Source organism: Chiloscyllium punctatum, chromosome 1, assembly GCF_047496795.1.
Source record: "Chiloscyllium punctatum isolate Juve2018m chromosome 1, sChiPun1.3, whole genome shotgun sequence".
NCBI lineage: Eukaryota > Metazoa > Chordata > Chondrichthyes > Orectolobiformes > Hemiscylliidae > Chiloscyllium > Chiloscyllium punctatum.
The window spans coordinates 49,894,482-49,921,508 of NC_092739.1; the positions used below are offsets into that span (position 1 = coordinate 49,894,482).

General features: G+C 38.9%; 1 protein-coding gene across 13 annotated transcripts in view; it reads right to left on the reverse strand.

Moving 5' to 3' along the window:
* The window catches only part of LOC140463132 (prominin-1-A-like), a 277,560-nt gene that overhangs the window by 134,868 nt on the left and 115,665 nt on the right, over positions 1-27,027 (reverse strand). For all 13 annotated transcript variants that reach the window (XR_011954618.1, XR_011954626.1, XR_011954624.1 and 10 more), the window contains 3 exons: positions 16,874-16,994; positions 16,715-16,778; positions 4,613-4,702 (listed from right to left, as the gene is read on the reverse strand). Coding sequence is in view for 4 of the 13 variants with exons in the window: in XM_072557201.1 (XP_072413302.1) it covers positions 4,613-4,702; positions 16,715-16,778; positions 16,874-16,994 (275 nt within the window). In the remaining 9 variants the exon portion in view is untranslated. The remainder of the gene's footprint in view (positions 1-4,612; positions 4,703-16,714; positions 16,779-16,873; positions 16,995-27,027) is intronic.

Here is a 27,027-nt window from a genome sequence, read left to right on the forward strand (position 1 = left end):
CAACTCTCCTGTGACATCGCTTTTTCAGTTCGTGTGTGTGCTCCTCCTTCTGACTTCACTCCCTGGGAAAAAGGTCACAAATCCCCAAGGTTAGTTTTTATACTCACCACATTGTGTGCTCCTCCCTTTGACTCCACTCCCTGGAAACAAGGCTGACTGCATAATATTCAGTAGTATTCGCGACTCTTCAGGTACTGAAGCAATCCAGGTGCAAATGCAACAAGATCTGGACAATATCCATTGCTGACAAGTGGCAAGTAATATGTGTGCCACGTGAATGTTAGGCTATGACAATCACCAATAAGAGACAATCTAACCACAACACCTTCACATTCAATGATGCTACCATCTCTGAATGCACCTCTGTCAACATTCTAGGGGTTATCATTGTCCAGAAACTCAGCTAGACTCACCACATAAACACAGTGGCTATGAGAGCCGGTCAGAGGCAAGGAATACTGTGGCGAGTAACATATCTCCTGACTCCCCAAAGTCTGTCCACCATCCACAATGCACAAGTCAGGAGTGTAAAGGAATACTCCCAATTTGCCTGAATGACTGCAGCTCCAACAACATTCAAGATGCTTAACAGCATCCAGGAGAAAGCAGGTAGCTTGATTGGTATTATATTCACAGGCTCTGGATTAGTGGTGTTGGAAGAGCACAGCAGTTCAGGCAGCATCTGAGGAGCAGTAAAATCGTCGTTTCGGGCAAAAGCCCTTCATCAGGAATACAGGCAGAGAGCCTGAAGGGTGGAGAGTTAAGTGAGAGGAGTTTTTACCTTATATCCACAGGCATCTACTTCCTCCACCACCAATACTCAGTAGCAGCAGTGGGTACGAGCTACAAGATTCACTGCAGAAATTCACTAAAGATCCTCCAACAGCACCTTCCAAACCCACAACCACTTCCATCTAGAAGGACAAGAGTCTTTTGGATGGGTATATGAATAGGAAAGGTTTGGAGGGATATGGGCCAGGTGCTGCAGGTGGGACTAGATTGGGTTGGGATATCTGGTCGGCATGAATGGGTTGGACCGAAGGTTCTGTTTCCATACTGTACATCCCTATGACTCTATCTATGACTCAATGACAAAGCTCAATGATATATGGGAACACCAGTACCTTCAAGTTCCCCTCCAAGCCACTCACCATCCTGACTTAGAAATATATCGCCATTCCTTAACTATCGCTAGAATTCCTTCCCTAACAGCATTGTGAACCAAACCACAGCAGGGGGACTGTAGCGGTTCAAGAGGCAACTCACTACCCACCTTCTCAAGGGCAAGGAGGGCTGGTGAATAAATGCTGGTTAGCCAGCGACACCCACATCTCAAAAATGAAAAGAAAACTTGACCCATACCTTGTATGTGATGTCAAGGCACACAAATATCTAAATGCTTCTTAAATATTACTGGGATTTCTGTTTCTACCACCCTTACAGGCAGTAAATTCTGTGTTACCACCGATAAGTGAAAAAAAATTTCCTCACATCCCCTCAAAACTACCAAAAGTTTCTTCCTGTTTATCCTACCTATGGCCCTCATAATTTTATAAATCTCAATCATGTTCATGTTCTGTTTCCTCTGCTCCAAGGAAACCAACTCCAGTCTGTCTAGTCTCTTTTCAACTCTCCAGCCCAGGCAACATTCTGGTAAATCTGCTCTGCACCTCAATCATACCCCTCCTACAATGTGGATTCCAAAATTGCTCTTGCTGTGGTCTACCCAATTTTCTATGCAATTCCAGCATAACCTCCCTCATCTTAAAGTCTATGCCTTGGCTAATAAAGGTAAGTACCTCTTATGCATTCTGAATCACTTTATCTACCTATCCTGCTACCTTAAGAAGCAAGTAGAAATGCACACCAACATCCTTCTGATCCTCAGTGGTTCCTAGGGGAAATAAACGCATGCCAAGCCACATCCCACAGACGAAAAACAAAAACACTCCATCTAATGTGAGCCTATTAGACAAAATGACTATGGCATTTGTTAAAACAGTTGAAGTGAACATATATTTACCAAGTTCACACTTTAGGCAATGATTGAAAACCCTTGTTGCTAACATTCCCCAAGAATGGTTCTATTTTCTCTCCTTCCTTGCTCTTCTTGTGCAGGCCAAGTTTTAGCAATGGGGTGGAAGTACCTCATGGTATATTTTGTTAAATTTGAAAACTTAGGCGGGCATCCCTAGACAACATTTGGCTAGAGGCCCCTGAACTGCTGAGAGTGTCCTGCACATATGCAGGATCACCTTCCTTAGATGTAGATGTTGGAGGCATTGGGAATCACAGACAGGGGTGAACTGGAAGTGCATGGTACATATGGGTGCCCTGTTGGTGGGGTCTTTCAGTCCTCCCCACTGTGGTTGTCTTCTAGCACTATCCTGCCACCTTCAAAGGGGAAGCTGGAATGAGGTCAAGATCCTTCATCCCCTCACCTTCCATGGATGCAGCATACCCATGGCTAAAGCAATGGAATGCTTATCCATGCACATATCAAGCAGCCACTCAGCATTCCAATGGATCTAGGTCTCTAGATTAGCTCGGAAGAGAAAATCTGAGCCGAAGTGAGCTGTCTTATACTACTACTTTGCAGTAAACAAACAGGTGGAATTCTGCACTAACGAGACACTGCAGTAAAGCTAAAAATATGTTCTGTCTACCACATTAAAGAGAAATGTGTGACATGAATTTCAATGCCACTGTAGTGCCAGGTATGTAGGCCATATTTCCTAATGACTGACAAACCATATCAAACAAATCACTCTTTGACTGTCCATACTGGAAACAAACTGTCTGGTTTTGAATTTAATCAGTTATCAAAGGCAGTTAACCATTCCTGCTTCATCTTCATGATAAGCATTATTTAATTAGTTAGCAAAATGTTCTCATCCTAAAAAGTTGTTGCTTCTATTCTAAAGTTGTTTTCTTCTTGACTTTCTGTCCTCATGAGTGCAAGAATGAAAAGATTCAAAGTTATGTCTCATTTAGCAATATTTATGTTCTGTACCATCAAGCATTACAACAAATACTATGATTCAACCAAACAATATTACATTGCACAAACAAATTATAGAAAGATACATCCTTAGAAACAGCCATATACATCAGTGAAATCCCAGATTTGATTTTTCACATTTACAGAGTTAACTGGGCTCAGCCAAAATAACATCAAGGGTAAAATTAAATCAGTTGACAATTCCAACAGTGGCCACTCCTTGCAATATCTATTTGATTGTCTGCACAGTGGATAAAAACAAAAAACTAAAAATGTCCTATAAAATATGGAATGGACTGGTAGGATTTGGCAGATCAAGTACGTGGTGCCTTCTGACAATGACAAAACACAAGGTATCCATCCACACAAACTATAAAGGCCATTTGTTTCCACAATAGCGTATCAACACATTTGCTCCACAGAACAATCCCTCAATGGAACAAGTAGCTAAAGGAAATAGTCCCATCTTCAAGACCTATCTTCAGATTATTTCCATTTGAAACATTTTAAAATTAAACAAAATTACTATCAGGACCAGCATCTCAGCAAGTCATGTCTAATTCAACACCTCTATACATTTTGATGGAATACAGGTATTGATCTGTGATAATAACACAATTAACACAGAAGAAATGATTTGAAATTAGTTGTATTGTTCTCCTCTCCCCCTGCATGTTTTAATAGGCCAGCAGTACACATCATCTATGAAGCAAATGGCAACCTGCTGTATAAGGTTCATATTACTTATGGAACAATACTGCTGCACCATATATCACTGCCTTTAGAAGATGAAAAAATGTAAATGAATGAGGAAACGTAGATCACAGATATGGACAGGTTATTGTAACAGCTTCATTACAGAAACTTTGCTAAGTTTTCAACACAAGTTTGTGTTCACAAACAGGATATTTTTTCAATTCTTGTTCTCTGACCATTGGAAGTCAATGGTCAGATAAATTTCAACACTCTGCACCTTATTTTAAAAGAAAATACAGAGTGGTAACTTCATTTTGAAGAAATAAAACAAAGGTCAAACCATTTATCTTAAATGTTTTTTGACTGCTTGCGCTCCCAAGCCAACAAGGTGGTTCAATCTGGTGAATACATTTTCATTTGTTCAACAGATAAACCACATATTCTAGACAATATTATTCTGTGTTTAATTAACCAAAATAGAAATATGAATGTTCCTTTCCATGGAGACTATCACTGAAACTACAAATGAACTTGCTTGAAACAGAACTATTTTCCTTTTATTGATGTTCAAACTTGAATTATTAAGTTAGCTTCACCCCTTCCTAGAGTTATGTACCTTGCAGTAGTACTGCTATTGGGATGGTAAATATAATTTCTTATATATTTTGGGTCTTATTGCTCTTATTTTACTTCAATTGCTTTAACAATTAAGCTCCTGATTGTACTCTTCTGTGCATCATCCTAGTTCCCAATTTCTTATTCTACATTGCATGTTACCCATTTGAGAAGTGGGGGAAAGGTAAAAAGAACACACAAGTTAGCGATTGTTTCATGTTTTCCTGGCAAAACATTTTGTAAATCATTCAAAGAAATTACAATTGATTAGAATGCTTCAACTGCTTGTACACAACATACCTCTGGCCAAATCGTAGGAATCCTCAAGTGCAGGGATTATATTTTTTCCAAAGCGTGCCTTTACCTTACCACCAAGTATACTCCCAATATCTACATGAGAAAACACTGCATCAGAGTGCAATTCTACAGAAATCATTTTTAAGAGAACATTTTCCATGAATTCAAAGTCTAACAACTTGCTATTCATTTCTCATATACTTACAGACATTCACTTGGCAAATCAGAAAAGTTATTTCAACATACATTATTCAAGATCCTGGTTATAAACATGGGAGACATTGTAAATGTGTGACTCCAAGTGAAAACAATAGCTGCTATGGTATAATGAAAAATGGCTGATTTTAATACAGTGATTGAAATGAGATCAGCCAGGTGAGACCTCATGGAATACGAGTTTCCTGATTGGGGCTGTTAACCTGGTCCAAACAGGGATCCCTGGCTAACAGATAACAACAGCAATGTCAAATATCCTCTGCGGTCACAGCTGATTCTGAAGGAGCTGAAACTGTGTCAAGGACTCTCCACATGTAAATAATGGATGACTTAGTGACAGGATACCAGCCTCTGTGGAGTCATTTCAGTGACAATGAGAGTAAAACACCCCCCTGAAGAAATTCGCTCATAACAATCTTTGTGTTGGGGTCAGCATTTCTGACAACATGCCATTATTTGGGAAGCTTGACTCGTTTGATCTTGCTGAAGACTGGGCCCAGTATATGGAAAGAACACATTATTTTTTCCAGGCAAATGATATCAGGATAGATGAAAAGCAATGATAAATTCTCCTGTTAGCTTGTAGACCTGCAGCCTTCTCGATTATTAAGAGACTAACTTCCTCTGGGTCACCAGATATTAAAATCTTCAGAGTTGACAGATTTAGTTAAGAACTATCATGACTCCAATCCTCATCTAATTCTGAGGCACTATTAGTTTTACTCGGCAACTCAGTAACGAGGGGAATCCATATCAGGATTTTTGACTAGGTTAGGACAATTGGCAGATAAATGTGACTTTGGTTCAACTCTTAATGAGATATTGAGGAACTATTTAGTATTTGAAATTAATAGTGTAACTATGCAAAAGTGCCTACTAGTTGAAGCTCAACTGGACTTCAAAAGGCACTAGAACGATCATTGGAAAATGCGGGAAGTGGAACATATGAGATGCAGGATATTCTGATGGATGTGGACACTCTTGTCAGTCCAACTGAGCTTATGGAACACATCTTGAGTGAAGGCAATTGCATAGCCTCACTCATGACATATCCTGAACAGAAGGACTCTAGGTTAACTCATAGCAAAACTCTAAAACAAAGCCAAGCATCACTCAAACAGTTAACATTTTCTTCATATCCAGGTTGGAAGCCATTGCAGTTGCCACCAGCTGTTTTCAGCTTTCCAATGTTTAATTTGATAAAAATTCTTGCTCATGTATGAATTTCAGGGTTAAGTGATCCATAACAAGAATTTTATATTAAGTGTACTCAATTCTCTGGCCTTCAGGCTTGAGACTTTAAAAATACCAATTGTACTTAGGAGAGTAGAAATTGGAACTAAATAATTTAGTGACAGCACTGATGGGCAGAAGTGAAGAAATTCAGCTCAACAACACTAATGATGTAATGACTGGAGTGCAATAATAGAGGAGGGAGAGAAGTGTTTAACAATAAGCTGATAGGTATATACGGGGATGACATCCCCTTCCCTTCAAAATATGCTAAATTGTAGGATGGAAGTTAGCTGATTTCAGGCAACTAACTTAGTGGGCTAGAGAGTCTGGAGTAAAATCAGCATGGATTCGCATTTCTGATTTCCACAGAGGTTTCTTCATAAAATAGTGTTAAGTTGTGGAAGGATTGGCAGGCCAGTTACCAGCTCATAGGATGATAGAGAAGCCACATTTATATACATTGAATACAAATCAATCCAAACTTCTGAACTAGTCTTCATTCAGCAGGATTAAGTTCTAAATTCTTGGCCCTTAAAGTGTCTGCTTCCAAGGGTCCAAGATGAGGACCTCAAAGGTTAGGAGGAGGCCTGACATGTCACTGTGCTAGGGTCCTGGGGAAGAAGGGAGGGTACCTCCCTCAGTCATAGAATCATGGAAGCCCTACACTGCAGATAAAGCCACTTGGCCCATTTCAGAGTACCTTACCCAGTCCAACCCCTCCACCCTATCCCCGTAAACCCACACTTACCACAGCTAATCCACATAACCTGCACATCTCTAGACACCAAAGGGCAATTTAGCATGGTCAATCTACTTAACCTGTGCATCCTTGGACTTTGGAAACCTATACAGACATGGGAAAAATGTGCAAACTCCAAAAGCTGGAATGAAACCAGGCTCCCTGGCGGAAGTGCTAACAACTGTGCCACTGTGCTAGCAGGAGCTCCCTTCTAGATTGGGTCCCACCTCACCCAAGGTTTCCTCACTTTTCCTGGGAGATCCTTTCCAATACAAAGTCTCACTCCCCAACCTTCCACCTTCTTTGAGCCTCACCTTTATGAGACCCCCAACAGACCTATCTGGTTGTGGACTTTGAGACAAAGATCTTGTGGATTGATTGTAACTCTGGTCCAGCAACTACTGCTGCTGAGACTACGCCATTATGAGAAGTTACCAAATTAGCTAGTAGATCTCTGAGGTAGGCCTTTTGCCTGACTGAGGAGGAGAGGTCCTTTCTCCAGCCAATTAACATACCATACAAATAGCTGCAGGGTTACTGTGATTTGCATTCTCTGCTGCTTCTTCAGGATATTGATCGTTTAACAGGCCGACAGGATGATGAACAGATCCATCCTGTTTAGGTTTTACATTCTCTGGATCTACATTCTCTCCCATGTTTTGTAACTCCCAAAACAGTAAAGAACTGAATGGTTTACTTTTCAGTTTTTCATTTTCATGATTCAAATTCTGTCTTCGTTCAGAAGAAGTTGGTTTAATATTACCTCCTTTGCTGCTTTAGAGACTTCAATAAAGGTCAAGACTATGATCATTCAAAACCTCCTGAAACAAATTTTTGATTAGTTCAACATCGTTTCACAAGGTAAACACAGGTGACATCAGTTATAGTCCAACAAGCTTAATTAAATCTGTACAATTTAGTTTTATGAAAAAAATCTTCAGATTGAGGCTGGAGGAGTGCATCATTGCACTCACACACAACTATTCTTCAAGAAAAGGAGGAAAAAATATATTGTTGCAGTGATTGCCCGTCTGAAGGAAAAAAAACACTTAGGACAATTGGTCATTCTTGAGGAATCAATGGTAAAGAGCAGATGATACAGAGTTTGTCAGTCTGATGTTCTGGCACATGTGATTAATTAATCACATATGGTGTCTCACACAAACAACTTAATCGAGAAATACAATGTTTTTCAATCACCAGTTCAAAAGAACAAAAGATTTTCACTCTGAACTGGTGTACAGGGCTTTGTTTTCAGAAATAGGAAAGATCAGCTGTGCAGCTTGCTAGTAGCAAGCTAGTAGCAAGCTGTCCTTTGACACTGCTTGTTCTCAACAGGTTTTCCTGCAAATGAAATAAATAAAACAAGAATCTCTTCAAGCCACTTTCAAACCCCAGCCCCAGTGGGGTCTACAACAAAAGCCAGCAGCTTCACCAATCACATGATTTCCAAGAAGTCTTACTTAAAAAAAACTTTAACGTCTAACAGTGAACTTTCAATGACCTCTTTTAAAGAAACCACTTCAAGTACGTGCACAAAACCTCAAACATTTTTTCCCACAATCCATTAAAAATTCATAGAATCATAGAAGTGTTATGGACTGAAGGAAGCATTACCAATTAATGCCATTCTCTGGCCTTTTTTCCAAACACCTACCCATTGTTTCTATTCAAACAGATTGCAACCAATCAGCATGTACAGTATGCCTTCGAGAGATCCTTACGCATGCACTAGTAAATGATGTTTAGTGAAAAGTGTCCATACGTGTGTTTTCGTCTTCAGAAGCACATCTGCAGATCTTTTGATTTAGAAACACTTTTAGATTTTGGTTATACTTAAAATTATATTTTTGTAAAATTCCAAACAATTTTTATCTTTAAAAATTGGGTGGTCTATATAGATCGAGTGGTGAGGAAAGATCGGGTGCCAGGGGAAAGAGATTGGGTCGGGAGGAAAAGATTGGCTGTGGGCACAAAGAAATCAGGTGGCCAGGGGAGAGAGATCAGACAAGGCACATTTTCTCCTCCACATAGTTGGTTTTTCCTCCATATCCTCTTCCTTCCATTCTCCTCCTCCACCCTCTCCTCACTGGTTTGTTGTCTCCACCTCACCCCTGTCGATCCTTTCCCCTTGGACTCTATTTGATCTCTATTTCAAGCCTATCCTTTTCCTGTGTATATATACAATGTGGATTTTTGCCTATGATGCAATGACATACAGTACTTGAAAGTGTGCAGATGTGTGCTGATATGCACATTTACACCAAAGTTCTGGTGTCAGCAAACACTGCCATTTAAATAACCATCTAACACCCTCCTAAATGTTTCAATTGTACCTGCCTCCATCACACTTCCAGGCATTGCATTGCAGCCCGTAAGATCTCCAAGCAGTATTAAATATAATTTGTTTTCAAGATAGTCCATGCTACACTTTCCCACATCAATCATCCCAACAATCTATCCAAACTCATAGTGAAAGCTTCATTACTTTTTCTTCAACTGTCTGCCTGTAGTCCATCTCTTTTTTTTCATCCAACACGTGTCCCACTTAACATTTACTTTAATCACATTCTACTTATAGTCAGAAAAATTGGATCATGAACCTAATAAAAATGCATAAATGTTTTACAATTTCCAAGATAGGTAAATGAATTCCCAACTTACAGCAAATGGGAATTAAAGGTCAGTTCATGTGCATCTTAACCACTTATCATCTGAAAGCACTTAGAATTCCAAAATTAAATGGACTTCTCTTTTCCAAATTTTGATGGACAAGATAGTTAAAGCCACAAAACATAAGTCGTTTCTGTACTTCAAATTGGATGCACAAAATTCTGTGTGGAAATATGAATACATCTGAATTGAAAATTACATTTTGCCAAGTACAAATGAGGGGGGAAATATCAGAATCTGAGGATTTCACATCCAAATTGTCCTCATTTGGCACCAAATATGAATATGAATATTTTTCACCTTTATGATATGGAATGCCATATCAACACAGTAGCCAAGCAAGGACTGAGAAACCAACATGATACAAACATTGCTTCACACAATGTTTTAGTGATTAATGATGTGGCATAATGCAGCAAATGTAGTTCAAGCTACAGCAGAAAGCTGAATTGCATAGATACAACTAAAATGTTCAACTAGTGTTGAACACTGTACACAAGTACCTATCACATAAATACATGTTGGATGTTTTTTAAAAACATTGATTTGAGAGATATTTATTTTTAATTCATTGGTGGGGCACAGGCTTTGTTGATAAGGCTAGTATTTATTATTAATTGTCCTTAGGATGAAACTGAGAATCTTGCAAAGCCAGGCCATGAGTACATCAATGGTGCTCATGATAATTCAATTTCTGTAAAAAATTAAATTCCTTTGCCTCAAACTGAAATTATGAATATTATCATTAGAACATTTTAAAGATTTCCCTTAGTGATGAAAAATATACAGATATGGATATGATAGCACAGGGAAGTTAAGAGTTCCAAATAGGCTAGCTCAGGTAAGGGCAGTAGATTTTCTTACCTGAAGAACATTAGTGAATCATATGTGTATTTTACATAACTCCTGCATTAGTTTCATAGCCACAATTATTGACACTTTTGAATATAGATACTTTCAATTTAATTAATCCAAATTCCCCAGATGTCATTTTAAGATTTGAATTCATGACTCTAATATCCTTAATCCAGGTCTCTGGATTACTAATCCTAAAATAATAACTATGCTGTCGTGCCCACACTTATATCTATTTCATGGATGCAGTTTGAGTTTGGAAATAAGTTCCATTTATCTAAACTTTTGCCTCATGCATATTCACATCAAGAAAGAAAACCAATAGACTGGGGTAATTACTGAAAGTAAGCATCTGGAATACATTCACAATTATATAAGTAAAGGAGGAATAAAGACTACCTCAGTTTCTGTAAATAGAGACAGAGATACAAATACTGGGGACAGGGAAGCAGGGTACCAGTGGCTGTCTCCTCATATGTAGTTCCTGGAAATACTTGTGCAGTTTACATAATGGGTACATCAAAGTAAAAGGAACAATTGTGCTCCAAATATGATCACGTGATATAATCACCTCAGTTTTCTTCAGCGGATTTTTCTAATTTACAATAAAAATGGGTCATATCTTTTAAATAATGCATCTGCTTGAAGATCAGGTTTTAGAGACAAAAGATGATTGGAAATAGAATACATCTAATAACCTCACATAAAAAAAATCCATTTAATCCTGAAGTAGTCTTACTCCCCTTAGGTAAATTGCCCTTCATCACAATGTGTTATAAACAAAACTATGGTTATTCCCAGTTCTGTTTTCCTTCCTTTGGTTTAAATTTTGCATGCAGTTTAAGTACTCTGCTTCAACATTATACAAGTTTTAAAATTAGACAAGTGATTTTTTTTGTGAAAGAAATCCAGGTCTCTCACATTCTGTCAAAAGTAATAACCATGAATATGTAGCTAAAAAAATGAGCACCCCAAAATATTTGTTTCAAAATACCTTTTTATACGTTGATTTTGTAGCCTACTCTGATACTGAAAGACCGATATTCAGGATGCTCCTCAATAAATTTGTTTAAGAATCAACAAAGTTATTTATGGAACATTAATGCGAAAAATATTTAGTGGAGGCAGCATTTTCAAAAATTAATAACCAGTGATGTTTTGTATTTTCCTATTAATTTACACTACTTTAAATCCATGATTTGCATAAAAATTTCAACTCCATCATGTTATGTTGCTTAATCTGAATACTGTATAATGTCATCATTTCTGCAGAAAATCATGGCCAACTTATCAGTAGTCAAAGAGTGTGGTGCGGGAAAAGACAGCATCTGAGGAGCAGGAGAGTTGATGTTTCGAGCATTAGCTTTTCATCAGGAACGTTCCTGAAGAGTTTATGCTCGAAATATCGATTCTCCTGCTCCTCGGATGCTGTCTGACCGGCTGTGATTTTCCAGCACCACACCTTTTGACTCTGATCTCTAGCATCTGCAGTCCTCACTTTGTGCAACTTATCTGTAGGTTGGACAGCCCCGTCCTGAAATCATTCCAACAGTTTGCCCCTTCATTAAAGTAGCAGTTTATTTAAAACATAAATTTCTAGAGAGTTATAGCAGATTATAAGGAAATGGTGGATGAAATGAACAAACATTTTGCTTCAGTAAACTGTGCAAGTCAGGAAGGAGAGATCACATTCAGAGGGAGATACAGCCTGAGTTGGTACATTGTTCGGGAAATTTAGAGGCAGCACAGAAATTCAGTACAGAGGGGAAGAGGTGCTTTTGCTTGTTTGTTTTCGCAACCTAGTTTGTAAGGGTTTAACAGGATAAACTGAAGTCCAGGATCAGGGACCCTGCACAAAAGAATGACATCACAAGTAAACTGAGAGTTCATTTGACTAACTTGATTATCTATTATAGGTTATTCTGATTGAAAGCAAGAAAATATTTACAGATCACAAACCAAAAGACCAGTTGGGCACTTTTAAACATCAAATTACAAGCTAAGTAAATATAATAGAGATGCCACGCTCGGTGATATATTCTACCTGCATGATGTGGCAATTGGTGGACCCTATTGTGTTTCATAGTGATCACATCTGTAGCAAGTGTTGGTTGTTTGAGGCACTCTGGCTCAGAGTTGATGAATCGGAGTCTGAGCTTCGAATACTGCGACACATCAGGGAGGGGATAGTTACCTTGTTGCTATGTTTCAGAAGGCAGTCACAGAGCTAAGGGTAACTATCTTGAATTCAGTCATTGGTCAAGGATAGGAGGGTGTGAATTTGAGCGAGGTAGATATGAATCCAGGAGGTAGTACTGCAGGAGCCTCAGCTTGTCTAACTGGTTTGAGATTCTTGGATGACAGCAGGAGCTATAGGGAGGATGAGCAAACTGACCATAGCAGTTTGGTTCAGGGAGTACAAGGAGCCATTCAAGAAGAGGGAGAAAAGAGAAATGTAGCTGTAATAGAGTTTGGTATAGCATGATATAGTCAAGTAAATAGACACTGTTCTCTATGGCCAGCATGGAGAGCCTTGAAAGCTGTGTCGCCAGTTTGGTGCTAGGTTCAGGATATCTAATTTGGACTGCAGAGGATCTTAGAGTGGGAAGGGAAAGATCCAGTTGTCAAGGTCCATACAGGTACCAATGAAATAAGGTGGCACTAGAAAAAGCACAGCAGGTCAGGCAGCATTTGAGGAGCAAGAGAATCTACGTTTTAGGCATAACTCTTCATCAGGACTGGGAAGAGGGAAGGGGGCTGAGAAATAAATGGGGGGGTTGGAGCTGGGAGAAAGGTAGGCAGGATGGAGATAGGAGGGTGAAGGTAGGAGGTGATTGTGATAGGTCGGTGGGAAGTTTGGAACCGATGGATGGGAAGGAAGATGGACAACTTTGGTCCAACTCATCCACATTGACCTGACATTCCAATCTGACCTAGTCCCATTTGCCAGTATTTGGCCCATAACCCTCTAAACCCTTCCTATTCATATACACATCCAGATGCCTTTTAAATATTGCAATTATACCAGCCACCACCATTCCCTCTGGCAGCTCACTGCATACACGGACCACCCTCTGCATGAAAGAGTTACCCCTCAGGTCCTTTTTAAATCTTTCCCCGCTCACATTAAACCTATGACCTCTAGTTTTAGGCTCTCCCACTCTAAGAAAAAGACCTTAGCTATTCACCTCTCCACGTTCCTCATGACTTTATAAACCTCTGTAAGGTCATCCCTCAGATAAGTTGAGGAACCGCAAAGGGAAAGCGATTCTGATAGGATTTATTTACAGGCCTCTCAACCAGTAATCAGGATGTGTGGAAGAAAAACAGGAAATAAAAAGGCACTATTACAATAAACATGGGATACTTTAACATGCAGGTAGACTGGGAAAATCAGTTTGAACAGTGGATCTCAAGAATAGGGATTTGTGGCAAGTTTATGCTTTTGTTTGGAGCAGCTTATGGTAGAGCTCAGTAGGGCAATTCTGGATTTGTTGATGTGTAATGAGGTAAACCTGATTAGGGAGCTTAAAGTGAAGGAAGTCTTTGGGGACAGTGACCATAACATGATAAAATTCACCTTGCAGTTTGAGAGGGAGAAGCTGGAATCAGGTGTAATGGTATTGCAGTTGAGGTGAAGTAACTATAATGACACGAGGGAAGAGCTGGCCAGAGTTGATTGGAAGGTGAGCCTAGCAGGTAAGACAGTGGAGCATCAATGTCTGGAGTTTCTGGGGTAAATTGGGAGGCACAGCAGAAATTCATCCTAAGAAAAAAAATACATTGAGGGATAACTATGGTTGGAAAGCAAGTAATCTGACATTCATGGGAAGCATCATGTAAACAGCTGTTTGAAGAAGCATTAGTTTAAGTGGTTGAAAGATGAATTGGAGTGGAGGGTTTCTGGGTACAGATACAACTGATGGCAACAAAAAGTGGAGAGGACTATGGACTAGTAGCCAGTTATTGATAGAAATAATCTTCTGCCTGCCAACAGACTTGCCATTGGTTCTCAGGTCACTGAATAGCCTGAGCTGCATGAATGTTTTCATCTCCACAAGTATAGTTGTCGTCTCTCCATTCTCTGCAGTCAAAACCCATTTTAAACCTGAAGAAAACTAGTACTTCTTTCTTTCAGTAGTTGTTGTAAGCTGTGAATTTTAACCAATAATTCAGATCTTTTATAAGCAAATCATCCACCTTGTGTCGTTTACAAACCAATGGAAAAATCTGAAGGAAGAAGCATGGAAATCATGATAAGAATCATCTAACAAGTGTCGCACAATCAAGTACACTGGGGAGTTTTTTAAACTTATTTAATATCTTTAATTTTTGCGTTGATTCCTGAAATTGTAATGATTGATTTCTAGCGCTCTTCCCCAGTGCATCATGACAACATACATTACTTGGATTTTCATTAGATATTTTATAACATGTCACTGAACAGCTTATTGTGGATGGGAAAGTGGGCAAAAATTAGCACATGGAATATAATTGTGAAATTATTCACTTTAGCAGGAAGAATAAAAGTACGTATTAATTAAATGGAGAATGACTGGGAAATTCCAAAATGCAGAGAGATTTAGGTATGCTGCTCAATGAGTCACAATGGTTAGTATACAGGTACTGCACATAATCAAGTCAACTAATGGAATTCTATCCTTTATCAAGAAAGGAATTAAACACAGAAGTAAGGATGTTAGGCTTCAGTTATGCAGAGCACTGGTGACACCACATCTTGAAAGCTGTGTGCAGTTTTGGTGTCCTTATTTAAGGAGGGATATAAATGTGTTGGAGATAGTCAGAGATGGTTTACTACATCAATGCCTGGAACGAATGGGTTGTCCAATGAGGATTGGCTGGACAGCCTGGGCTTATTTCCACGGCAGTTTATAAGGGTAAGGGGTGACCTAAGATCCTGAATGGTCTTGGCAAGGTGGATGTGGAAAGGATGCTTCCTCTTGTGGATGAGTCCAATACTAGGTACCGTTTTAAAGTCAGGGTCATTCTTTCAGGACAAAGGTCGAGAGATTGGATTTGTCTAAGATGGCTGTGAGCCTTTGAAACTTGCTGCCTTAGAAGACAGAACAATTATTGTGAGCAATGTTTGGTCCTATACCTCAGGAAGGATGTATTGGCCCTGGAGCAGGTCCAGAGGAGGTTCATGAAAATGATCCCAGGAATGAAATGCTTAACATATGAGGAACGTTTGAGGACTCTGGGACTATACTCAATTGAGTTTAGAAGGACGCGAGGGCATCCCATTAAAACTTACAGAATACTGAATGGCCTGGACAGAATGGACACTGGAAAGCTGTTTCCAGTGGCAAGAGAGATGAGGACCCGAGGACACAGCCTTAATGTAAAGGAAAGACCCTTCAGAATGGAGTTAAGGAGAAACTTCTTTAACCAGAGAGTGGTGAATCGGTGGAATCCATTGCCACAGAGGGTTATGGAGGCCAGGTCATTGAGTATATTTAAAACAGAGGTATCTAAAGTCTTGATTGCCAAGGGGAAAATGGGGTTGAGAAACCTATCAGCCATGACCAAATGGTGCAGCAGACATGCTGGGCCGAATGGCCTAATCTTTGCTCCTAAAGTCTTACGGTCTAACGGAATTGAATTTTAAATATTGAACAGTTAATTTTTTTAAGAAAGAAGTGAATAGATTCTTGTTGGGCAGGGGAATCATTGATAAATGGAAATGTGGAATTTAAAACACAAACAGATCAGCCATGAACTTTACTGAATAGTGGAGCAGACTTGAGTGGCTCTTAGTATATCTGCTCTTCCGCTGGTATGTTTGTTCTTTCTCCTATTTACAGATTTTGATTGATGAACTACTTATCATCATCATTTTTTCTTTGATTTCAACACTAGAAGAAGTTTTAAAATTATTTCTTGTAAACTGCTTACATATTAACCTGAGACATATATATGCCATAACACGAAAAACATGATGGCTTATCAACTGACCTCATGGGGGAAAGAACGGTTAAGTCTCTAAGCCAATGCAGGCATGATTCCCCTTGTGTTTATTTTGTGATGGAAATATACTCTTGAACTCTTGTTTTCATTCTCTTTAACAATCCAAGGCAGCATCAAAAAGATTGACTTGAAATTTGGTTTTCAAAAGCAATTCTTATTTGGTGAGGTATAACAAACTAACATTTTTGATAGTGGCATTGGCAGTTACATCGATAATAACTAAAACTATTGTAACGAACAAAAGATTTTCTTCACGAAAACTAATATGCCAACCCACTCTGAAGTTATCCTGTATTATAACTAATGTTGAAGGCATTTTGAGGACTAACATGCATAATGTCCAGTAAAACAGAAGGTTATCTGTTTACTTAGCAGAATTAAACAAAAAGATTACTTACTGTTAATATCGGAGAGTGCTTTGTTCTTAGCAATGCTGTATTGTTGTGTGATGTAATTTAGTTGCTGAAATAAAAAGACATTACTTGCTTTTGTGCAAATTACATTTCATTAGAAGTACATAAAATCTTAACAATGTACATCGTTGAAATCTTCCTTACCATTGGTGTGTAATCAAGCAGAGCGTGTAGGTCTTGGAAATTACTGTTGACCAACTTCTTAACTCTTTTAACTTGGTTGGTGAGATTTTGGTTAGCAGCAAACATGCACAGTGTTCCAGCCCTGATTTTTAAATTTAAAAGAAACGTTACTTAAAGGAGAATCAACAAACTAAGTGCCCTTAAAGCAGACTATTGTGCCAAAATCAATATTAAGCCATTTATTTGACAATTTGCATTTTAATTTTGAAATTTAACAATAAAAATCACTAACAAAAGATTATTGAATTGCTGAATGAGTACCTTTTCACAAGTACATTCTTGTTAGCCTCAAAATATTTTCATTTTGAATGCACATTTTCTCACCATAGCATTCCAAAGAGCAGAAAAGTTAAAGCACAATTACATATGTCTGAAAAATCTGGAAATCAAGCAACTTCCATGTTAAGGCATGAGTAATTTCTCTCAAGGTTTTTGTGCCATTTGTTGCCATGAAATAAAATAACCAGTTCTATGCAAAATTATCAACATGAAGATAATTAGAGATGTGGTTCCTCGTAAACATTGTTTTTTTACACAGCTACACTTACAGCAAATATGGAATTTCAATCCAAAGAATCAATAAGGGACACAAGGCAATTAGTGCTCACTGACACACACAATAGAAGTGTTTAAGAAAATCTTTGAAAATGTAATGATCATCTTGATTGAGAAAAGTAAGTTATTTCATCCATTTTAATTACATTGCAATAAAATAAAGCTAACAATATTATAATGTCCTGTGCACTAGTTGGATTGTACAGTGTGATTTTTAAAAAAAAATCAATATTTAGATGTTCCACCAGCATAATTTTCATACAATTGGATTTACATGCCATTTGATTTTAATTCCAGTGCAGTGTTCATTTGCAGCAACAGGTACACACAAAAGAAAGCTTGCTTGATTGCTCTAAATATTTAAGTAGAAATATGTTGCTTTTAACTACTGGAATCATCGTGTTGTGTTCACCACTGAGGACGCTAATGTGAACCCAATCATATTTAGTCAATTGAGCTGAACAAATATCAAATCCAAAATTCAATCGTAGGGTTTGAAAGTACTAACTACCATTTTGTTCTACATTGAAAATCAGTCAAGGACCCCCCATGTTAAGGGAAAATAACCAGATTTTGTAGCATGAGCAAATGTTAAATAAAATAGCCAATGCACAGATCAGTAGCAATGATTTACCAACAATTGTTAATTTGACCCCAGTAGTGTTGAAAAGAAGATTGGCTCCATGGTGTAGCAAACATTTGGAATGGCACAAATTTATGCAGGTCAGAAAAATCTCTAATCCATGTGCCTCATTGATCTGGAAAGTAACAATGGCTAATTATTAGTGGCATCATTATATCAGTCTAGGACTTGGGCGTCAATGGAATAATTAGATTATGTGTCAAAAGTGTGGTACTTTCCATAATTTTATATCCTACAACATAACATCCTATATATAGTAAATGATTTATTTATACATAAATACACGTGCACTACAATGCTGCCTAAAAGTCACTTCACACTTTTGAACAATGAAGAAAGTGAAATATCATAATTGCAGCATCCATATCCATCATTGTGCTCCTTTCATGATATTGAAGTAATATTAGTTGAACTACTTGTCCAATTCTGTAGTATGAAACAAGGTATTCACCTTATTGCAACATAATTCAATGCAGATGGTATGTCTATAATTTTATTTATTTATGAATAGGACAGACAATTGTCATACATCCAAAATACTTTCAATGGAATAATCATAGTACAAATTAGACTGGCATAATATAATGTCATTGCTCTCTTGAAACAACACTGGTTGAAAACCTACTTTACACACCAGCAGTTTCCATACTATATATACTTAGGGGTATGAAATGGCTCGAGTGTCCTTGCAGCCTGGAAATTACCATGGTAACATTGAGGCATAATACAAGAAAAGCCTTCTCTTTTTCTTTTTCATCTTCCTAACATTCAATCAGACAAGCCCATCGCTTAAAGCTGCCCTAATGAGTGCTGTCCATGAAAACGTTAAGAACTCTCTATCCAGCACTAGTGTTAGAAAAATTGATCATAGTTGTGGAAAATAATTTAATCTGGTTCATTTCTCAAGCACTGAAACTCAACTATGCCCACAAATTCACCAGTAGTCTCAAGGAAACATTTAAATTAGTTCAAATTCAGGGCCTTAATATATGTTTGTTGAAAAATTGCCTGTTTACAAGATGCACATTCTATTAAAACATGCATTTCCTCAGCCATTTGGTATAATGTAGATTCCTCAAATCACCACATATCCTACAGCACTTATTTTGGCATTAATACTAAAACAACAATGACAAATGCATGGATAACAATTATTTCAGAGAAAATTTATTCATTTTTCTAACAACGATCAGTTTATCCTAGTTATGTTTCTTAGCTTCAAAACATACTGTTCTTTCTTCATTGCCAATTCAATATTCAAAGTACCAGCATTAAATTGTATGCCTTTTAATATATTATTGAATCTTTTTGTCGAGGAAAACTAACAGTTGGACATAAACGGATGTTAACAGAGCCCACATTATTAATTCAATAACCGTCTAGTTAAGAGATTAAAATTAGGCAAATCATAATCACGTCTAAATTCTTAGAAAGACATCTTTGTTCAAGTTTTGTAAAGCAAGGAAAGACTGTATCCACAGGCTTTCAAGGTCATCTGCACTATCACAACAGAACAAAGAGTCTTTGAAGAACAGTGAGACATAAAAGAACACAAAGGTTCTTTCAGAGAAAATGTTCCCATGTATTCCACTTTACGCTATTTTAGTGTAGTAATAACTTTGCTTATCACAGAAAGAATATCTGCATCTTGTATTCTGAACGCATTCTACTTTTGGGATGGTGTCAAATTAGTCTTTTATCTGTCAATCAAGGAAGTATTACATTTGCTAAATAGTTATGGAAAAACCATTTTCTTGAAGTAGTTAAAATCAAAACCTAAAGCTTTTTTCTCACATTAGCTCAGAACTGCATGAAACATACAATTTAGCATTACCAATTCCTAAATAAATGCTACTGATGTGATATGCAGAACACATTACATTTAAAGTCATCATGCAGAAATCAAAGGGTTAGGAGTGATCAGAGGTTTGATCAGGAAAGTGCATAATAGGAACAATTGGTCTGTTATAGGGCATAAGCATTTTCAATCATCTTCAAAGAGAAATACAAAGTGGATGATCCATCACTGCCTTCCCCTAGGACCCTACCATCACATCTGTAGTCCGAAAGTGTTAACATCAGTACTAGCTGTGTATTCAGCCAAGTGTTTTGTATGCATATACAGACATAAACCTGCACACACACATACATACTCATGCCATCTTTAGCTATCACTGAAATTCAACTGACTGTTAGGAGTCCTGTAGTTAACAAGATTTTTAATTATTTTAACCATTACATGAGATTTCAACTGGCTGCTCTTTAAGAAAGATACCTTCTTTTCTCCCGCCAGCTTGTTCTGAAACTTGAACAGCTTCCAAACAGAATCAAATCCTTATAATTAACTTGTGCTGACTAATTTTTCCCTCTATTGTTTATCTCCCAGGCAACCTGGTCACATGATCATTTACTGAAAGTTAGATGCTTTATCATGAAATCATATCCCAGATGAACAGAGAGGTCATCACACAAAGTAAAATGCAGGCTTTTTCTCCTAGAAATGCGTTGGTAACAACACCTTTTGAAAGCTGCACATAGCCCTCTCCTCATTTGGTTCTCAGACAGTGATTCTAGACCCTAACTGCATTAACAAAAGTTTTACTTCTGTTACCAGTTTCTTTTGCTAGTTACCTTGAAACTATGCCCCCAGTTGGCTATTAATACACCAAACAGCACTGTTCTCCTCATCCAGTCTGTCCAGAATCCTAATTTCTGTAATAATTCTTGAAATAACTCCACAGAAGCTGGTATCCCATTATCATGCCTTTGTTTATTTACACATGAACAGTCCTTGACATTAATACTGTCCCTTCAGGGTCAGCTATCTGAGTGGTAGTATCTCTAACACCAAACCCACCCCACCCCCCCACCCTTTTAAAATGTCTGCCAGCCTGATTAACAGCCCCAATCAAGGACTTCATATTCTAAGAGGTCTAAACTGGCTGATCTCATTACAATCACTACAGCCCTCTCCCTCTCAGTCCCTGGACACAGGCTGGTCCTTTTTCTTGAAGATCCTCCTGCGGCATTTTAGCACTGGGTCGGCATCCAATAAGGCGGGGAGAGGGGATTGTGTGTGCAGGGAGTGGAGCTTGACGCTTGTGCCAGTGCCACCTCAGTAGAATTTCACACCAAACCCCCTTAAATATATGAATGAGTTAGCCTAGACCCTAACTTTTATCTTATTTAAAAGCAAGTGTAATGTGCTGTATTCCAGATGTAATTCGATTGGTTACACTTCTTAGCTTTAAGCAAAACACATTTTATCCTGATAGATCTTTTCACATATGATTTTGGCAAAGAGAATTCAAGCTTTTAGGCTGTAGTAGAGACAGTGAGAGCGCGAGAGAGAGAGGGACATTTCATAGTCAATTTCCAAACCCAACAACTGTTGAAGCCAAACTAAAACCCAGCTTTAAGAAAAAACTCTAGGCCTTACGAGCTCATTACTTTATTTGCTTGGAATAGACCACTCTTCATCTCTTTCTCAATCTCTCATCATAAAAAAAAGACAAAATATGTCTCTTAAAGCCATAGTATTGTAGATACTCTTCTTCCAGTGGCAAAGGCATTGAGGCAGCTACATCCATCTTATCTGCCTCTGATTCTGAGGAGTCATCAGTGTTTGACAGAGAAGGTGAACCCAAGGGTTCCAGCAGACTTTCCAAGGGGCAGGATACATTTTGCTCCTGCACTGCTTGCGATTTCATGGCTTTCATATGGTCCATATGTTTCTCAGGACTGCCGCATTACCCGAACTTTATACATCACTAGTCCTGACCTTAGGTCAACCATGCCCTTTACCCATGCAAGGCCATTTCCATGATTCTTACACAAAACTTTATCCCATATCAAACTATCGTTCTCGTATAGCAGAGTCTACTATCCACTATTGGCATTTCTGATGCCGCTACACCCTCCCCTCACTGAGGTCTGGGAAGATCGGTCTTAACCTGGTGCAGTGTCTCCCCTCTATTAGCAACTCTGCCAATGCTATCCCTGTACTTGCACGGGATGATCCTATAGTCAAATCAGATCCATGACTGCTTAGTATCTTAGCGAAGCTGTAGGCTGTCTCTTCAAGCCAGCCTTCAAAGTTTGAACTGCTGTTCTTGCCAGTCTCTGACTGATGGGCAGTACGGAGCTATCCTTATATGTCAAATTCCATTCAACTTTAGGAAATACTCAAATTTCATGCTAGTAAACGATGACCCTTTACCTGTGACCAATATTTCTGGAACTTCATGTATTAAAAAAGATTTGCGCAGTTTTTCTATCACCATTCCTGTGATTGGTGTGCAGACCTTATGCACATTTGACCACTTTGAGTGGGTATCTATAATAACTTTGAAAACCGAACCCATGAAAATACCTCCATAGTCAATGTGCAACCAAGTCCAAGGTACACCTGGTCATTCCCTGGATATGGGGAGCTGCTGGTGGTAGTTTTTGTCCTTGTTGGCACTCTGGGCACTGCCCCACCAATACAGCAATGTCTGCATTCAAGCCCGATCATCAGACATAACTTCTCACCTACGTCCTCATTTTGGAGACCCCTGGATGGCCCTAGTGGAGTTCACCACGTATTTGGCAGTGAGATTTGCTTGGGATAACCACTCTTGCTCCCCAAAAAATATGCCATCCTCCCCTGTGAGTTGGTCTCTCCGATCCAAAAAGGTTTTAGTATTTGGTGCCTCAGGGAAAACGAGACTCCTAATAACAGAAAAAAATACTGTGCCTCACAGGCTGTAAGGAGAATTACTTAGTGCTTTTCATTTACCACAATGTTGTTTGGGGAAAAAAATGTATTCTTTCCACATACTGTTCCCAGTCCTCGATGGCAGGGTCAAACAAGTCAAGCTTCCCAAACAAAGACATGATGTAAGAAATGCTTACCCCAACTCAAAGAAGACTGTTGCAAGTGGATTTATTGCTGTTGCCACTGAAATAACTTCAGAGAGGCCGGTATGCAGTCACAAATCACCTTTTATTTAGACATAAACAGTTGCTAATTTTAGTACTGCCTCTTCAGAGTCAGCTATCAAAGTGACAGTATCTTTAACATTCCACTTATTACCTGTCACCCAGGGGTGCCTGATTGAACCAGATTAGCAGCGGCAATCAGGAGATTCATATTCTGAGGTCCAGCTGGCTGCCCTCATTATAGTAACTACAATTCTCATTAATCTTTCCTGCACACTTTCTAGTACCTTCTCATCCTTCGTAAAATGTGATTCCTAGAAATGGATACAATTGAGGTCCCTTTTTTTAAGAAAAAGTTTAACATAGCTTCTTTACTTTTGTCTGGAATTGATAAAGCCTAGTATACAATATGTTTTATTAATCACTATCTCAAATACCACAGCCTTCAATGATTTATGCACATGTAATCCCAGAGTTCTTTTGCTGCTGCACCCCTTGTAAAGTCTCTCTATTCTTTCTACCAAAATTAACAACTTCACACTTTTATGTATTTCTAATCCAGATTGTCTCAAGATAAACTTGCAGGCTGAGACAGTAGTTAGGAAGGCAAATGCAATGTTGGCATTAATCTTGAGAGGACTTGAATATAAAAGCAGGGATGTACATCTGAGGCTCTATAAGGCTCTGGTCAGACCACATTTGTAGTGTTGTGTGCAGTTTTGGGAAGCATATTTCAGTAGGGATGTACTGGCCCTGGAGGAGGTCCAGAGAAGGATCACAAGAATGGTCCCAGGAATGAAAAGCTTAACATATAAGGAACACTTGAGGACTCTGGGTCTATACTCGATGGAGTTTAGAAGGATGAGGGGGACCTGACTGAAACTTACAGAATACCGAATGGCCTGGACAGAGTGGATGTTGGGAAGATGTTTCCATTGGTAGGAGAGACGAGAACCCGAGGACACAGAGTAAAGGGAAGACCTCTTAGAATGGAGGTAAAGAGAAACTTCCTCAGCCAGAGAATGGTGAACCTATGGAATTCACTCCTACAGAATGCTGTGGTGGTCAGGTCACTGAGTATGTTTAAAACAGAGATAGATAGGTTTTGATTGTCAAGCAAATCAAGGATTATAGGGAGAAAGCAGGAGAATGGGGTTGAGAAACTTATCAGCCATAACTGTATGGCAGAGCAGACGCGATAGGCTGAGTGGCCTAATTTCTGCTCCTGTGTCTTGTGGTCTTACTGGGTCTCATTTGCCACTTTTGTTTGCTTACTAATGTCTTACCCACCTCCCCAGATTCTGACTGTAGGACCATATCTCTCTTTCTGTCTAAGTGGTTTCTATCAATATGGACTAAGACCACTGGCTGCAACATTCAATGGTTTTTTTGGAGACACCCTAAAGTTGCATGTGGTCACTTTGTTATACCTCACTTTTCGAAGCAAACCTGGATATTTTCCAGATCTTACTGCATTTGAACATGACTGCTTCATTACCTGAGGAGTCACAAATGGTGCTGAACATTGTACAATTTTCAGCAAACATCTCCACTTCTGACCTTTTGATGGAAGGAAGGTCATTGGTGAACCATCTGAAGATGGTTCAGCAAAGGGCACTAACCTGAGATGATGTCCTGGAAATGAAATGAATGATAATCTTAATTTGTAACAAGTATTACTCCAGTGGAGAGTTTATCCCCCGATTCTCATCGATTCCAGTTTTGCTAGGACTTCTCAAGGCCACACTCAGTTAATAGTGATTTTGATGTCAAAGGCAATTGCTCTCACCTCAGCTCTGACATTCAACTTTTTAGTCTACATTTCAACTAAGGCTGTAGTGAGGTCAAGAGCTGAGTAGCGCTGATGGAATCAAAACTGAGCATTAATGAGGTGTGCTTGATAGCACTGTTGACGACACCTTCTATCACTTTATTGATGATCAAGAATAGACTAGTGGGGCAGTAACTGATTAGGTTGGATCTATCCTGCTTTTGTGTGCAGGAAATATCTGGGCAACTTTCCATATTGGCAGGTAGATGCCAGTGTTGCAGCTGTACTGAAAGAGATACAAACAAAATAAGCAAGATATGGAACATGTTTTCAATATTTTTTCAAAATATTGTCAGGATCTATAGCCTTTGCAGTATCCAGTGCCTCCAACCATTTCATGATATCCCATGGAGTGAATAAAATGAGGAAAATTTTCATCTGGTTTCAAGATATTTATAAAAGAGCAAAAGTAGATTGACTGAAAGTTTGGTTTCCATTCAAGACAGGATGTGGTAAATATACAAAAAAGATATTTGTTTTGAAAATTCCCTGAATATTCCAGCTTGAAAAGGAGAGTTAAAATTTAATTGCAGAATTTTTCGGTAAGATTAAATGCCACAATTAATGACCTAGGCCCATACAACTGTTGATCATCAACAAAATGGAATGCTACATTATGTTCAAATCAGGGATCATGTTCTATAGCAACATTTGGTATACAGATCTTTTCTTCATAAACATATTTAAACAAAATGCATCATAATGTCATTTGTATATTTCAGAAAATTCTGTGATCTTGGTTTCTCAAAAATCTCTTCTTCATGTCCTCTTCACAACTTGCTTCCCTACTTATTTTTCTAATTTCAGCAAATTTGGCTACAATACAGACTTCCTCATCAAAATCATTAATGTAGATTGTAAATAGTTAAGGAGCCAGCACTGAACTGTGCTTTGGTACTATAAGTGGAAAGAAAAATGGTTGACCTATGATACATCAAATTCAGGCGAAAGTGATGGAAATTCTTTGTCCTGTTTCTAGTTGGCAGTAGAATACGGCCAATGAATTTGGCACTAATTAGTAATGTTACTCAGTCAGAAATCATACGACACCAGCTTATAGTCCAACAGATTTACTTGAAATCACAAGCTTTTGGAGCACAGCTCCTTCGTCAGGCGAAGTGAGGGAAGCAGTTCCCCCCACTTCACCCAACGAAAGGGCAGTGTTCCGAAAGCTGGTGATTTCAAATAAACCTGTTGGACTATAAACTTGATCTCGTGTGACTTCTGACTTTGTCCACCCCAGACCAACACTGGCATCTCCACATCATAGCAATGTTACTCAAGGAAGCATTTGCTACAATGCGGGAATAAACAGAAAGCTTGTCATAGGCCTAAATCATCTGTTTTTTTGGGTTGGAATCCCTACTTCCACCTCAGATCAGATAATACATGACATTTTTACAGGGCAGCAAGGTGGCTCAGTGGTTAGCGCTGCTGCCTTACAGTGCCAGGGATCCGGATTCAATTTCAGCCTTGGGCAACTATCCGTGCGGAGTTTACATTCTCCTAGTGTTTGTGTGGGTTTCAGTGCTCCAGTTTACTCCCACAGTCCAAAGATGTGCAGATTAGGTGGATTGGCCATGCTAAATTACCCAGTGTCCAGGGATGTGCAGGCTAGGTGGATTAGCTATGGGAAATGTGGGGTTACAGGGACAGGGTAGGGGGATGGGTCTGGGTGGGATGCTCTTCTGGGTCTGCTTCCACACTGCAGGAATTCTATTAGATTCTTAATTTGATCGGATATTTTTGGACCTGTCTTTGATGCAGGATCCTTTCCAACAGTTGCAGGCAGTAGTCCTCTCAGGGTGAAGCAAAGAAAGTCTTCATACAAACACAGCCCTTTTTTCCAGCACGTTCTGCCATTTTCCAGTATTGAAACAAAGTTTGAACATCCCAAAGCATCGTTAAGAAGCTACAGAGAGAAGTAAAGCCAAGGGTAGGTGAGTGATTGAAGGAGCTGGGTCACAGGTGACACAAGGGTAGGATGACAGCTGAGTGAGCAGGGAAGGTGGCAGATGACTGGTGAGATTAGGTGACAGACTAGTAACAGGATAGGTTAGGCCAGGGAGGCAGTTGGATCAGGTAAGATGGTTTGAGCAGTCACGTGCTCCAGTGGGAATCGTAGGAAGGGAATCAGTTAAACAATTACCCAGAATATACAAG